Source organism: Coloeus monedula (assembly GCF_965178545.1).
Source record: "Coloeus monedula genome assembly, chromosome: 3".
Classification (NCBI taxonomy): Eukaryota; Metazoa; Chordata; class Aves; order Passeriformes; family Corvidae; genus Coloeus; species Coloeus monedula.
The window spans coordinates 53,786,164-53,796,490 of record NC_138783.1 but is presented as its reverse complement, the minus strand read 5'-3'; the positions used below and the strand labels follow the sequence as shown (position 1 = coordinate 53,796,490).

General features: G+C 40.9%; 1 protein-coding gene across 1 annotated transcript; it reads right to left on the bottom strand.

The window, feature by feature from the left end:
* Nucleotides 1-289: 289 nt before the first annotated feature.
* CKAP2 (cytoskeleton associated protein 2) lies at nt 290-10,172 on the bottom strand (the record flags this gene model as incomplete). The annotated part of the gene is made up of 9 exons (XM_082279000.1): nt 290-527; nt 1,417-1,807; nt 2,529-2,601; nt 3,151-3,318; nt 3,826-3,991; nt 5,030-5,862; nt 7,568-7,643; nt 8,441-8,528; nt 10,112-10,172. 9 exons carry the CDS (start codon nt 10,170-10,172, stop codon nt 290-292), a joined length of 2,094 nt encoding a protein of 697 aa, XP_082135126.1.
* Nucleotides 10,173-10,327: the final 155 nt, after the last annotated feature.

The following is a 10,327-nucleotide window of genomic DNA, read 5'->3' as shown; positions in this document are numbered from 1 at the left end:
ACCACAATCAACTACTAACATGAAGCATTATACCTAGTCCTTAATTGAAAATTTAATGAAACAAAGACAGTGTTTAGTCTAGTACTAAACCAGGACAGGATTTGTTGCAATTTTGAAAAGACAGAAACTTTAAAAGTTTGTTTAGTGACTCAGGCAGTCAAATTTCAGCTCAGGCCATCTACTCAAACTGTAGATAGGCTCCTTTCTCAAAGCTGCATAAAACAAGTACCCTTCAACTCCCCTTAAAAAGTATGAAATCTTTAACACCCCTGTAGCAGTAGCACTACTTCTACTCTTCTATTTCAGCACTTGTTTCTTGCAGAGCATTGCTGTGTTTGTGGATAAACACAGTGGCTTTTGATTCCAAGTCTCCCAGCTGCTCAAGTGAAGAGACACACGAATCTTGATCTTTAACACCCTCAGGCAGCTTGCACATCTTCTCCCGAATGCGTTGAGAATATCGCAAAGGAGTTACGATTTTCAGATCTTTAGCACTGCAGTCATTTGCCTCAGAATGCACCTTCACACTTAGGAAAAAGTAAAAAAAAAAAAAACATTACAGATAGGCACACCATCATACAAGCTACTTCTGCAGCAACTAGCAGAAACAGCAAATCACAATTCCTGTTCAACTCTTTCCCATTCCCATAGCCAAAGGAAATGAGCCTCTTCTCATTCATCTAGTTAAAACCAGATGTACAACTCTTTTCTTAGGCAAAATATTTTAACCCAGAAAAACTCCTGAAAAGAGTTTCCAAAGAAAGATTCTTTCCTATTCCATTACGGGGAAACTGTTCTTCTGGCTATGAGGGACAGTGGACAGCTGCCAGGACTCCAACTCCATCAGATGTCAAAGCTGAGCACAACTTTCCTAAGTCTGCTATCTTAGAAGAAAACTTATGGCCAAAAAAAAAAAAAAAAAAAAGAAAAAAGAAAAAAAAAGTGTTAGTTGGTTTGTACTGAGGTTACTACCCAGGTTTTGCCTCAACACGCAATTAAGATAATTTTTACAGGACAGTTACAGCTTGTTCACTAATTCTGTGTTATATGACATGAAACCTTATCTACATTTGAAAAGAGGAGGAATGGAGACACCTACTTTCTCTTTACCTAGTTCAGCGTAAAACTGCTACTGCCATGTTGACAGTGGGAGGGAATCCTAAATCTGGTCTCTGCCACAGAAGTCTGGTTACTCTGTAGTGAACCATTCATAAAGCAAAACAGTTTGAGTAAATAGAGGAGCTTACTTAAAAATACTTCCTTCTACAGGAAGAGGAAGCAATCCTAAAAATGTAGTTCTTGAGAGCTTTCAACTAAGTATTCATAAATGCAGTGCCTCCCTGTTTCAACAGGACACAAACAGTACTGTTACTCCAGACACTACAGACTTTCCATGGTTACCTGAAGTAATCTTACCTTTCCAAGTATGGTGTGGTAGGAAGATTGTATCTCATTGAATAAGATGTGTCATTCTCCTTCTCAGGAGAATTAACTGCTTGGGCCATATTTTTTTTCCCATCCTCATTCTGTTCTCTTTCGCATTTTCCTTTCTTTTTTGCCCGTTCTTTAGCCTTGTGCTTTTTATTCTTTTTTGGCAAGATCTCTTCTCTTGGTTTTAAGTCTAAATCAATTTCTTCTTTTTTGATAACTTCACTGCTTTTCTCTGCCCTCTTATTATCAATCTCTGCTTTTTGGTCATCATCAGGGCAGAAATCCTTGAAGGCTTCCTGAACAGGCTCTACAGGTGAATTTGGTTCCTTGCTGACTTCCACTACCTCACTTAAATGAGCTTCTATCACAGTTGCCCCTAAAAATAAAACATTGAAGAAAGTACAGCTGCAATTAATTACAACTAAAGAGAATGTTTTAGAGAGATACCTGAAATCTTAGAGCTTTACATGAGAATAAAAGTTGAGTATGCATTGAGTCTGAGCCACAACAATTTAAGTTACTAATAATTTTAGCCACCTTCAAGAACCTGCAACCTGAAAGCTCAAGCTAAATACACATCCTGAGAAGTCATTGTCTTCCTTTTCAAGTGCAGCAGCTCTCAACAAGTATTTCAGCCAGTTTCTGGGTTCAGATACTTGTCAGGTTATGTTACACTGAAGGGGAATATTTATGGCTACTTTACTTCCAAAATTAGAATATTTACAACCTTTAACTGACACTCTGCCATAAAACCACCACACTTCTGGTAGTGAAGGGGTTTGTGTCAGAGGCACTGACTTTTAGCTCACAAGAGTATTTTTATTTACTCTTTGATTATCAGGCTGAAATAGCTGGATGACACAGCTTTGATAAAGTTAAAGTAACAAGTTTGAATACTAGAGCATCCCAAATCATTTTAACATACCCACTGTTGAATAGGATTTGCTTAGCCAAGATTGTTTTCAAAAACAATTGAGTATAAAATGATCACAGAAAATTTTCCATGAAATAAAATTTAATATCAGTACAAATAGTTTAAACAGCTTGTGTTGCCTGTCAAGTCAGACATATAACTAGAACAGATTACTCAAACTTACCATTCTCAGAGTTACAAAGACTTTCAGTATTTTTGATTGTATCTACTAGTGTGTGTCGCAATTCCTCTTTGGGCTGAAAAAAAGTTGTACTGTTTCAGAAAGACATTTCCAAAATGAATTATCATCTCAGCTTATTTGATTGGTAAAATAGTTACAGGGAAAGTGGAATAGGTCACATGATGTTCATATTACAAATCCTTTATTTAGTGCTGTTCAGAATTAAGTCAGAACAAAAGTAAATCCTGTCTTTTCAGTATTCGGTGTGCTAAAGCTGTATTTGATGCTCTGAAATCTTGCTGATATTAAAGCACAGAAATTAAGTCCATCAGTAAATATAAAATTAAGTTCTATTTTGGGTTTCTAGTGGTACTAGTCTCAGTCTTTAATTCGTTCTAGGCAGAACATCATATGGTAATTTGATGATCCTAAACCTTTCTTCTTCAAAGTAGTATCTACAGTGGTTACAGAGCAAACCAAATCCATTATTTAATGGTCAGGTAGGTCATATGGCTCTCCTCCTACTATAAAGGTATTTCATGAAATCAGAAGCAGTTGTATTTTACATGCCATACTTTCATGCCTTTCTAACTGTTAATCTCAGGTATTAATAAAAGTTGCTCACCATTGCTCCTGCCAAAATGGCCTCTTCATAGACAGCAATAAGCTTTTCAAGATGGCCGCTCTGTTCAAGATGCATACAGCAGATCCAATATTTTGCAAGCTTTTTAACCCCAGGAATGCTCTGTATCAGATCTTCCAGCATGGCACGTACTTCATCACCTTGATGCCCCTAAAGTCAACACAAAAGTAGAGATTTAAATGCAGTTGACACATTGAGGTGCTGTAGTGTTGTTGCTTTTAAACTAGAAAGCAAGGGTTTTTTCTGTGGCAGAATTGTGATTCACCTATTTTTCAAAATTAGAATTAATTATACAGTCTTGTAAGTAGAAGGGGTAGTAAGATGTACAAGCATCTTCAGAACTACTTGAAACAGACTTTCTCAGAAGTACAGACAAGTTTCTGGAAATGCAAACTTGTTATAGGTTAATTCCTTCTAGCTACTCTCATTACATTGTAGTTCTACAACTATTATTACCACTATTGCCTATACTTATTCAGTAGCTCAGTAAGTTAGTAAAGCTTAATTTCTTCAGTTGTTGGCAAAGACTATGATATTGCTTAACTTGGAGAACAATTAGTCCCCTCTATTTGATTCACATGGGTCTAGCATGCCCATAGGATTTACATGTTGTCAGGACCTATATGATCAGAACTCAGTAGGCAGGGGTCCAAGTACCTGTTCTGTTAACTGCAGGCATTCACTCAGAGTCTTGTTGACCTTTTCTATATCAGCAGCAGAGAGTTCTTGTTCTTCACTTTTAGACTGGGGTCCCAGAAGTGCATATATAGGAGGTCGTCTCATTGCTTTTCCTCTAGATGCCCTCCATTCATCCAGGCGAGCTCTGCATTTAGGAATATTATCAGCTAAAATAACAGATGTTTTATCTCTTTTTTACATTGACTGATGATAATTAGGGTAAATCATGCCAAGATACACTTTCCAGGTAGTCTGAGTCTTCTCCCTTTAATCCCAAGAGGCATAAAGCTACCTTTTAGATCTGCATGGAAATTCCAAAACGACACATATTACTATCTTCTTTAGGTAGTTATCAGGTTAAAACACTTTAATCTCTTCCCTTCCAGAACAAGGGACTTAGGTTACAAACCCTTGTTGTCAAAAGAAGGTAAAAAAATGCTTCTGAATTATTCATCTGTATCACTTTTTTTTCTCTCAATCCCACTTCAAACCAGAAAACTAGAAACTAGTCTCTTAAGACACAAATGTTGCGGTGACTAAATCCACTTTACACCCCCCAAATTACCCTAATCTCTTAAAACACAGAGTGGAGAGCAGCCCAAAACAATCCTATCAAACAATTTATAAAATCTGAAACTGATGTGAAGCATAATTCAGTCTTAATATTTCATTTCAACTCCACCCCCTAGGCCATCAATTTTTAGTAAATGTGACGTACTAAAAGGAGCTCTATATGAGGAATATTAAATAACTTTTAAACTGTGAATCATATCCCCACCCATTGTCTACACTGCATTCACTAAACTGAAAAATGTCATTGACAAGTGTTTTCCTTTAGTCTGTAAAGATGGTCCCATCTATATACATCCTGCCTCAGTCATTTTTTTTTAAACTGTGACATGCATGTGAAATTAATTTACAGGATTATCTGTCATACTTAAGGCTGTCACAACACTTAGACTAAAAAACAGCTCCAGCAACATCTATTTTTCAACTGCACAGGAAGAGTTGTAAGCCTGGAAAGCTCTTGCAATCAATTCAAATCCCGATTTCTCAGTTTAGGTCTAAAGTTTTAGTCTGTTGTCCTTGGGCATCAAGTCCAAACACTTAGTTCTCTGTTTTTGAGAGTCTAGCTATTCTTGGGAAAAAAGGCCTGAATAGCTTCCAAGAGTAATTTAGTTACCTTCTCTCTTCTGCTGACTCTTTTGGCAGAATAGATTTTCTGTTGCCATCCATTTTAGAATTCTGTCCTGATTTTGTACCAGGAGCAACAGAAGTTGATTTTGTTGGAGCTTCTGGTCTTGCATCTTCACAGAAATCTGCGCATTTCTTCGCACCCCACACTCTGCGATCAGGATTGCTGGACGCAGCCTTTGATGGCTGTGGTCCCCTTCCACCAACCACTTTTGGGACTGTTACTTTCTTTGGTCCTACTGCAGGTCCTACTGCAAATGTCAGCTGTTTCTTCAGACCAGACTGCAAGTTAGTAGCAGCTTTGTCAGATGGTTTGCTTTGAAATGGCAGGACACCATTTGATTTTACAGACTTAGGGTTGCTTGTGACTTTGATGGTCTTCAGAACTGCATTACAGCTTTTCGTGGACAAAGAATTTGCTGCTTGTTTGGTGGCAGAAGGAAAAGGCTTCTTGTCTGGCAAAGAACTCTTTTCCCCCTCAGTTTTTACTGCTTTTCGGAAAGAATTTATCTTGGATTGGATAACTTTGCCACGATATCTGCCAAGAGCTGGTTTCTTTGGTGCACTGATACTTGCATTTTGTTTTTCTGCTATCAAATGCTTCTCTTTAATTCTTTTTATTTCCAAGAAGGCCTTGCTAAGTGATACATGCTGAGATTTTATATCAATAACTTTATTCTTTGGATCTTGATCTTCAAGATTACCATTTGTCCCTGATAGGCAACTTGTCAGTGGAATTGCAGAAGAGTTTAAAGTAACTTTTGTTTCTGAGCTTACAACTGAGTGGTCCCATGACACTTTATCAACATTCTCTTTATTTTCCTGAAATCAAAAGCAAGTCCATGGAAATGTTAGAAGTACGTTCATGCTGCATGTTACTTATTTCCAAAGAGGCTTCCAATGATTTACAGGACTAAAGTGCTTAACAGTAAATGCCAGGTGCCTACAGAAGCAACATATAAATACTGAGTAGATTATTTATCAACTACTACTGCAGAATTCACATCAAAAAATCAAGTAAAAATTGCTTAAATGCTGCCTTGGAAGTAAGAAATAAAACTCCTAAAGCAACTGCTGGCTTTTAACTGCCCAAATTACCTTCTTAGAAGAGTTAAAAAGTAGTTGCTTTAGGCTGTATATAGTCAAAAGCAGTATCTGTTTGCATACCTCATCACTTAAAGGCAGCACCATTCCTCCACTTAGTGTGGATAGCCTACTAACACAAGATAGTGAGTAAAATAGTAATTAAGGCACTAAGAGATGTTACCAGAAGAGGGAGAATTTATCTTACAATTGAGATATAGGATGCTGCAAGCTGAGAATAGTTACATCAGTTTTACATGGCTTTACTGAAACTCTCAGCCACATGTTCTCAGCACAACCCCTCATAAGAGGGGTCTTTTCCTCCAAAAAAGATGCTCTGCAGCAACAAATTCAGCATTGTCCAAGCAGCAGCTTTTGGAAGAGTGAAATATCCAAAGGCAGGAAAAAACCATGTGAATGACACATGGAAGTCTGAAGGAGCAGACTTTAAGGAAGATGCCCTTGACCTGTAGGAAAACTACACTGCATCTCATTTCCTGGTCTGTCATTGAGGCCTAGTAGTTAGATTTGACAAAGCCTACATAGCCAGATCTTGAGTGTGAGGACCCTTATTTTAGGAAGCTACGTAGCTTAACTCAACTTTAACACAAGATATTTATACAGAACAAAATATGTCCCTTCAGGAAATTTCTAAGAAAGCACATTTGTTCTCTCTTTTGGAATTTTTCTCCTCAACACTGTTTTGAAGTTCTAAATTTTTTGCTTTTCTCCTCAAGTAACTCCAGGTCTCAAATATTTTGAAAGCCAAACTCAAAACTGTCTACCATGAACACAGGTCTTATGTCTATTTTTACCTCATCTTTCCCTGAGGACAGGTCTGGAGAAGAATCTCTATTTTGCTATTTCAAAGCAGCACAGCCATTTGCATCTTAATTCCAGGAAAGTGACATGAAATGATACAGGGAACACATTCCCTTAAACTCTGATTAGGTATTGGCATTTACTTCTGATTACATTAGTTTTGCCAGCACACCACTGAAAAACTCTAAACACTTAACAGTTTATTTTGTTAATGGTTTGGCTTTCTTCCAAGTAACAGAAAACTTTTTTACTGTGACAGATGACCTTACTCAGATTTTAAATAACTCCCCCAAAGACTCAAAATGTATCAAAAACCCCTCTGAGATTCTTGAGAAATGTTGTTAAAAATTAAGCATTATTTCAGCAATAATGGTATCCTCTTTAACTCTCTCTCCTGTTGGGTACAAAGTGAATAGCAATATGATCCATTTCCTACTGTAATATGACAGTTTCCCAAAAAGCATATAGTAAGCAGTGACTAAAAGTTTTAACAAACCACACCTCTGCACCTGCAAACTTCTCATGCTCTGGAAGTCATACAGCATCAATAAATTTAAGTAAGTGGAATGTTGTACCCATAGAAACAGAGTGCCATCAGTATAAGTATCAGTCAAAAACTTACCATTTCCGGCTTAGGAGACGTTGAGAGCTGTAATTTGTCTTGCAGTTTACTGGTAGTCGCTCTCCTAGTTCTGCTACTGCTTAAAAAAAAAACCAAAAAAAAACAAAGACATCTTAAATCATGCAACAAAGGAATGTATTTTTAGAGGATGCTCACATGTTTCAGTTGGCAGTCTGCAGAATGAACTCATACTGAAGCATTTCTGTTTAGCTTGTACTATTTCTCCAGCAAAAACAAATGGTTAAGCAACCACTGATCAGAACCCAGGCTGCAAAACATCCCTTCTTACATCATAAAGAGCTGTCTAACAGATTGGAATTTACTGCTGGTGTAATTTCTCATGTTTAAGAATGAGTACCAACTTGTCTAGTCTGATGCATCTGGTACAGAAGGTCAAGTTTCTAAATGCTGCTGTTGAGGGGAAAAGGGGAGTAGCACAAGAAGCTGAAGCTCAGCTACTGCAATCATGAGAGCCCAGGCCATTTGAGGCAAGTCAGAAGAAGGACACGTAGTTCCTACCACACTGACAGGTTCCAAAACCTTCAGTCAGGCACCAGAGCTGGCATCAGACTACCCAGAAAGTTACAAAACCACCAAGACCAGTATTGACTCCTAGCAACTATGAAAATGTATTGACAACTCAGAAGAAAAACAGCTCTGTTTACAAGGTTACAAATCCAAATTCTTCCTCAGGTTCTTTGTGATGTGTTACATAAAAGATGTGGTACTACTGCATATGCCTGAAAATGAACGTTCTAGATAGCAAGTGGTATCTTTGCATCAGATGATCTTACAGAAGCCAGGTGAGATTAAATTGAAGGAACATTAGTGAATATAAAAATAAGAGAATGAAAGCCACAGTAGAAATACTACCTGATCGATGTCTGGTTTTCTTGAATGGGCACACCAGAAAAAGTCTTCTTTCTTGATAGATACTCTTCGACTTTCTGTCGTCTTTGTTCTAGCAGATTTTAAGAAAGACAGACTTGTTACTTTTTTAGCTGAAATATTAATGCCGAACTTTCTTAGTCAAGAAGGAAATGCAATTAGAAAAGCATCTAGACACTACGGATTAAGAAATCTTTAGTTTTCACATCTCAGTATCTTACATGTTCTCACATTTCTTGAGAAAGGCAAAATTCAAGGGATGGTTGAATGTAATTTCACAGCTACACACGATGGCTGGTTTGCTGTATTAAGCTAAAAGAAACACAATTTTGTGACGTGAAGAAGTCCGGCTTGCTCTTATCTTCTGGATGCCTGTCCAGTATTTCACATAGTTACTGTTGGTTCAGCAAGCACACTTTTCACTTGTGGCAGTAGCAAGTATAGCATACATCACAAACATCATGCACATGAACCCAACTGACCATCTGTAAAATCATTTGCTTCTCTTCCACTGTCACAAATGTTAGACTACTGGAAGTGTTAATAACAGCACGAAGTGATCCTGAAAAGGCTCTGAGAACAGCTGTCACTATCCCTCCAGGGATGGTGACTCTACCATCTCCCAGGACAGTCCACTCCCATGCCTAACCACCTCTTCTGTCAAGAAATTCCTCCTAATGCCCAGCCTAAACTTCCCCTGGCACAGCTAGAGACCGTGTCCTCTTGTCCCGTCACTGGCTGCCTGGGAGAAGAGGCCGATCCCCACCTGGCTCCACCCTCCTTTTAGGCAGTTCAGAGACTGATAAGGTCCCCCCTTGAGCCTCTTCTCCACGCTAAACACCCCCAGCTTCCTCAGCCGCTCTTTATAGGACTTGTGCTCCAGACCCTTCCCCAGCTCCTTGCCCTTCTCTGGAAAAAGCGTACAGAAGGCAGCGTCCATCACCGGCTTGTGAAGGAGCTACCACAGCTCGTACAGCAGCCCCTGCCAAGAGACAGAGCTCGACGTGCATCCCAGAGCCTCCCAGCACCTTCTGCTGCAGAAGCGGTTCTCACCGCCCCTCACACAAACAGCAAAGCCCCACCAAAGCAGCTTCCTTGCTTTAACTTGCAGAAGCCGAACCGGTCAGAAAGTAAATAAGCAGAAGAGCGCGGGTCTAGGTCGGCGCCGCACTTGCTGCTTTCAAGGGGATGCCCTTAACGTCAGGGCGTCCCGTTTGTCAGGAGGGAAGGCTTCCATCCCAGGACCCCTATCTGGGGTAGGGAACAGGGTGGGGCGGGGTCCGTACCGGCCCCAGCCGTGTCAAGGGAGCTTGAAGTCTCGTACGCCCTCTCGCACCGCTCGGAAGCTGTAAGACCACGACAGCGAGCGCTGCTGCCAAGACCTGTCCAGTCTCCGACCTCGCCTGGAGCTCCTGCCCTCCCCTTCCACTGGCCAGAGAGAGCAACCAGCTCCTCTCTCCCACCGGCTCCCCAGCTCCTCTCTCCCACCGGCTCCCCTGCCGCCCGCCGTGGCGACCCGCGAGGCTGCAACGGCGGCCAGTAACGCTCAGCTCCGCGCGAGCAGGCGGCCCGCAGCGGGGGCGGCTCGGCCCCTCGGTGTCCTGCGGTGCCTGAGTGTCCCGGTACCCCTGTCCCAGCCCGGTATCCCGGCCTTACCGCGGAATGCGGGCTCGGACCTGCGACTAGCCGGGAGCTGTGGAGCCACACGCGCCGCCATGGCCACAGAGCACCGAGCGTTTGAATCGCCCGGCGCCGCCCCGATTGGCCCGGCCGCGGGGCTTGAACTGGCCAATGGCGGCGGGCGCTGCACTCCCGCCGCTCGGCGGGGGGGAACATGGCGGCCGCTCCCCGGGCCGCCGCTAGAGGGCGTGG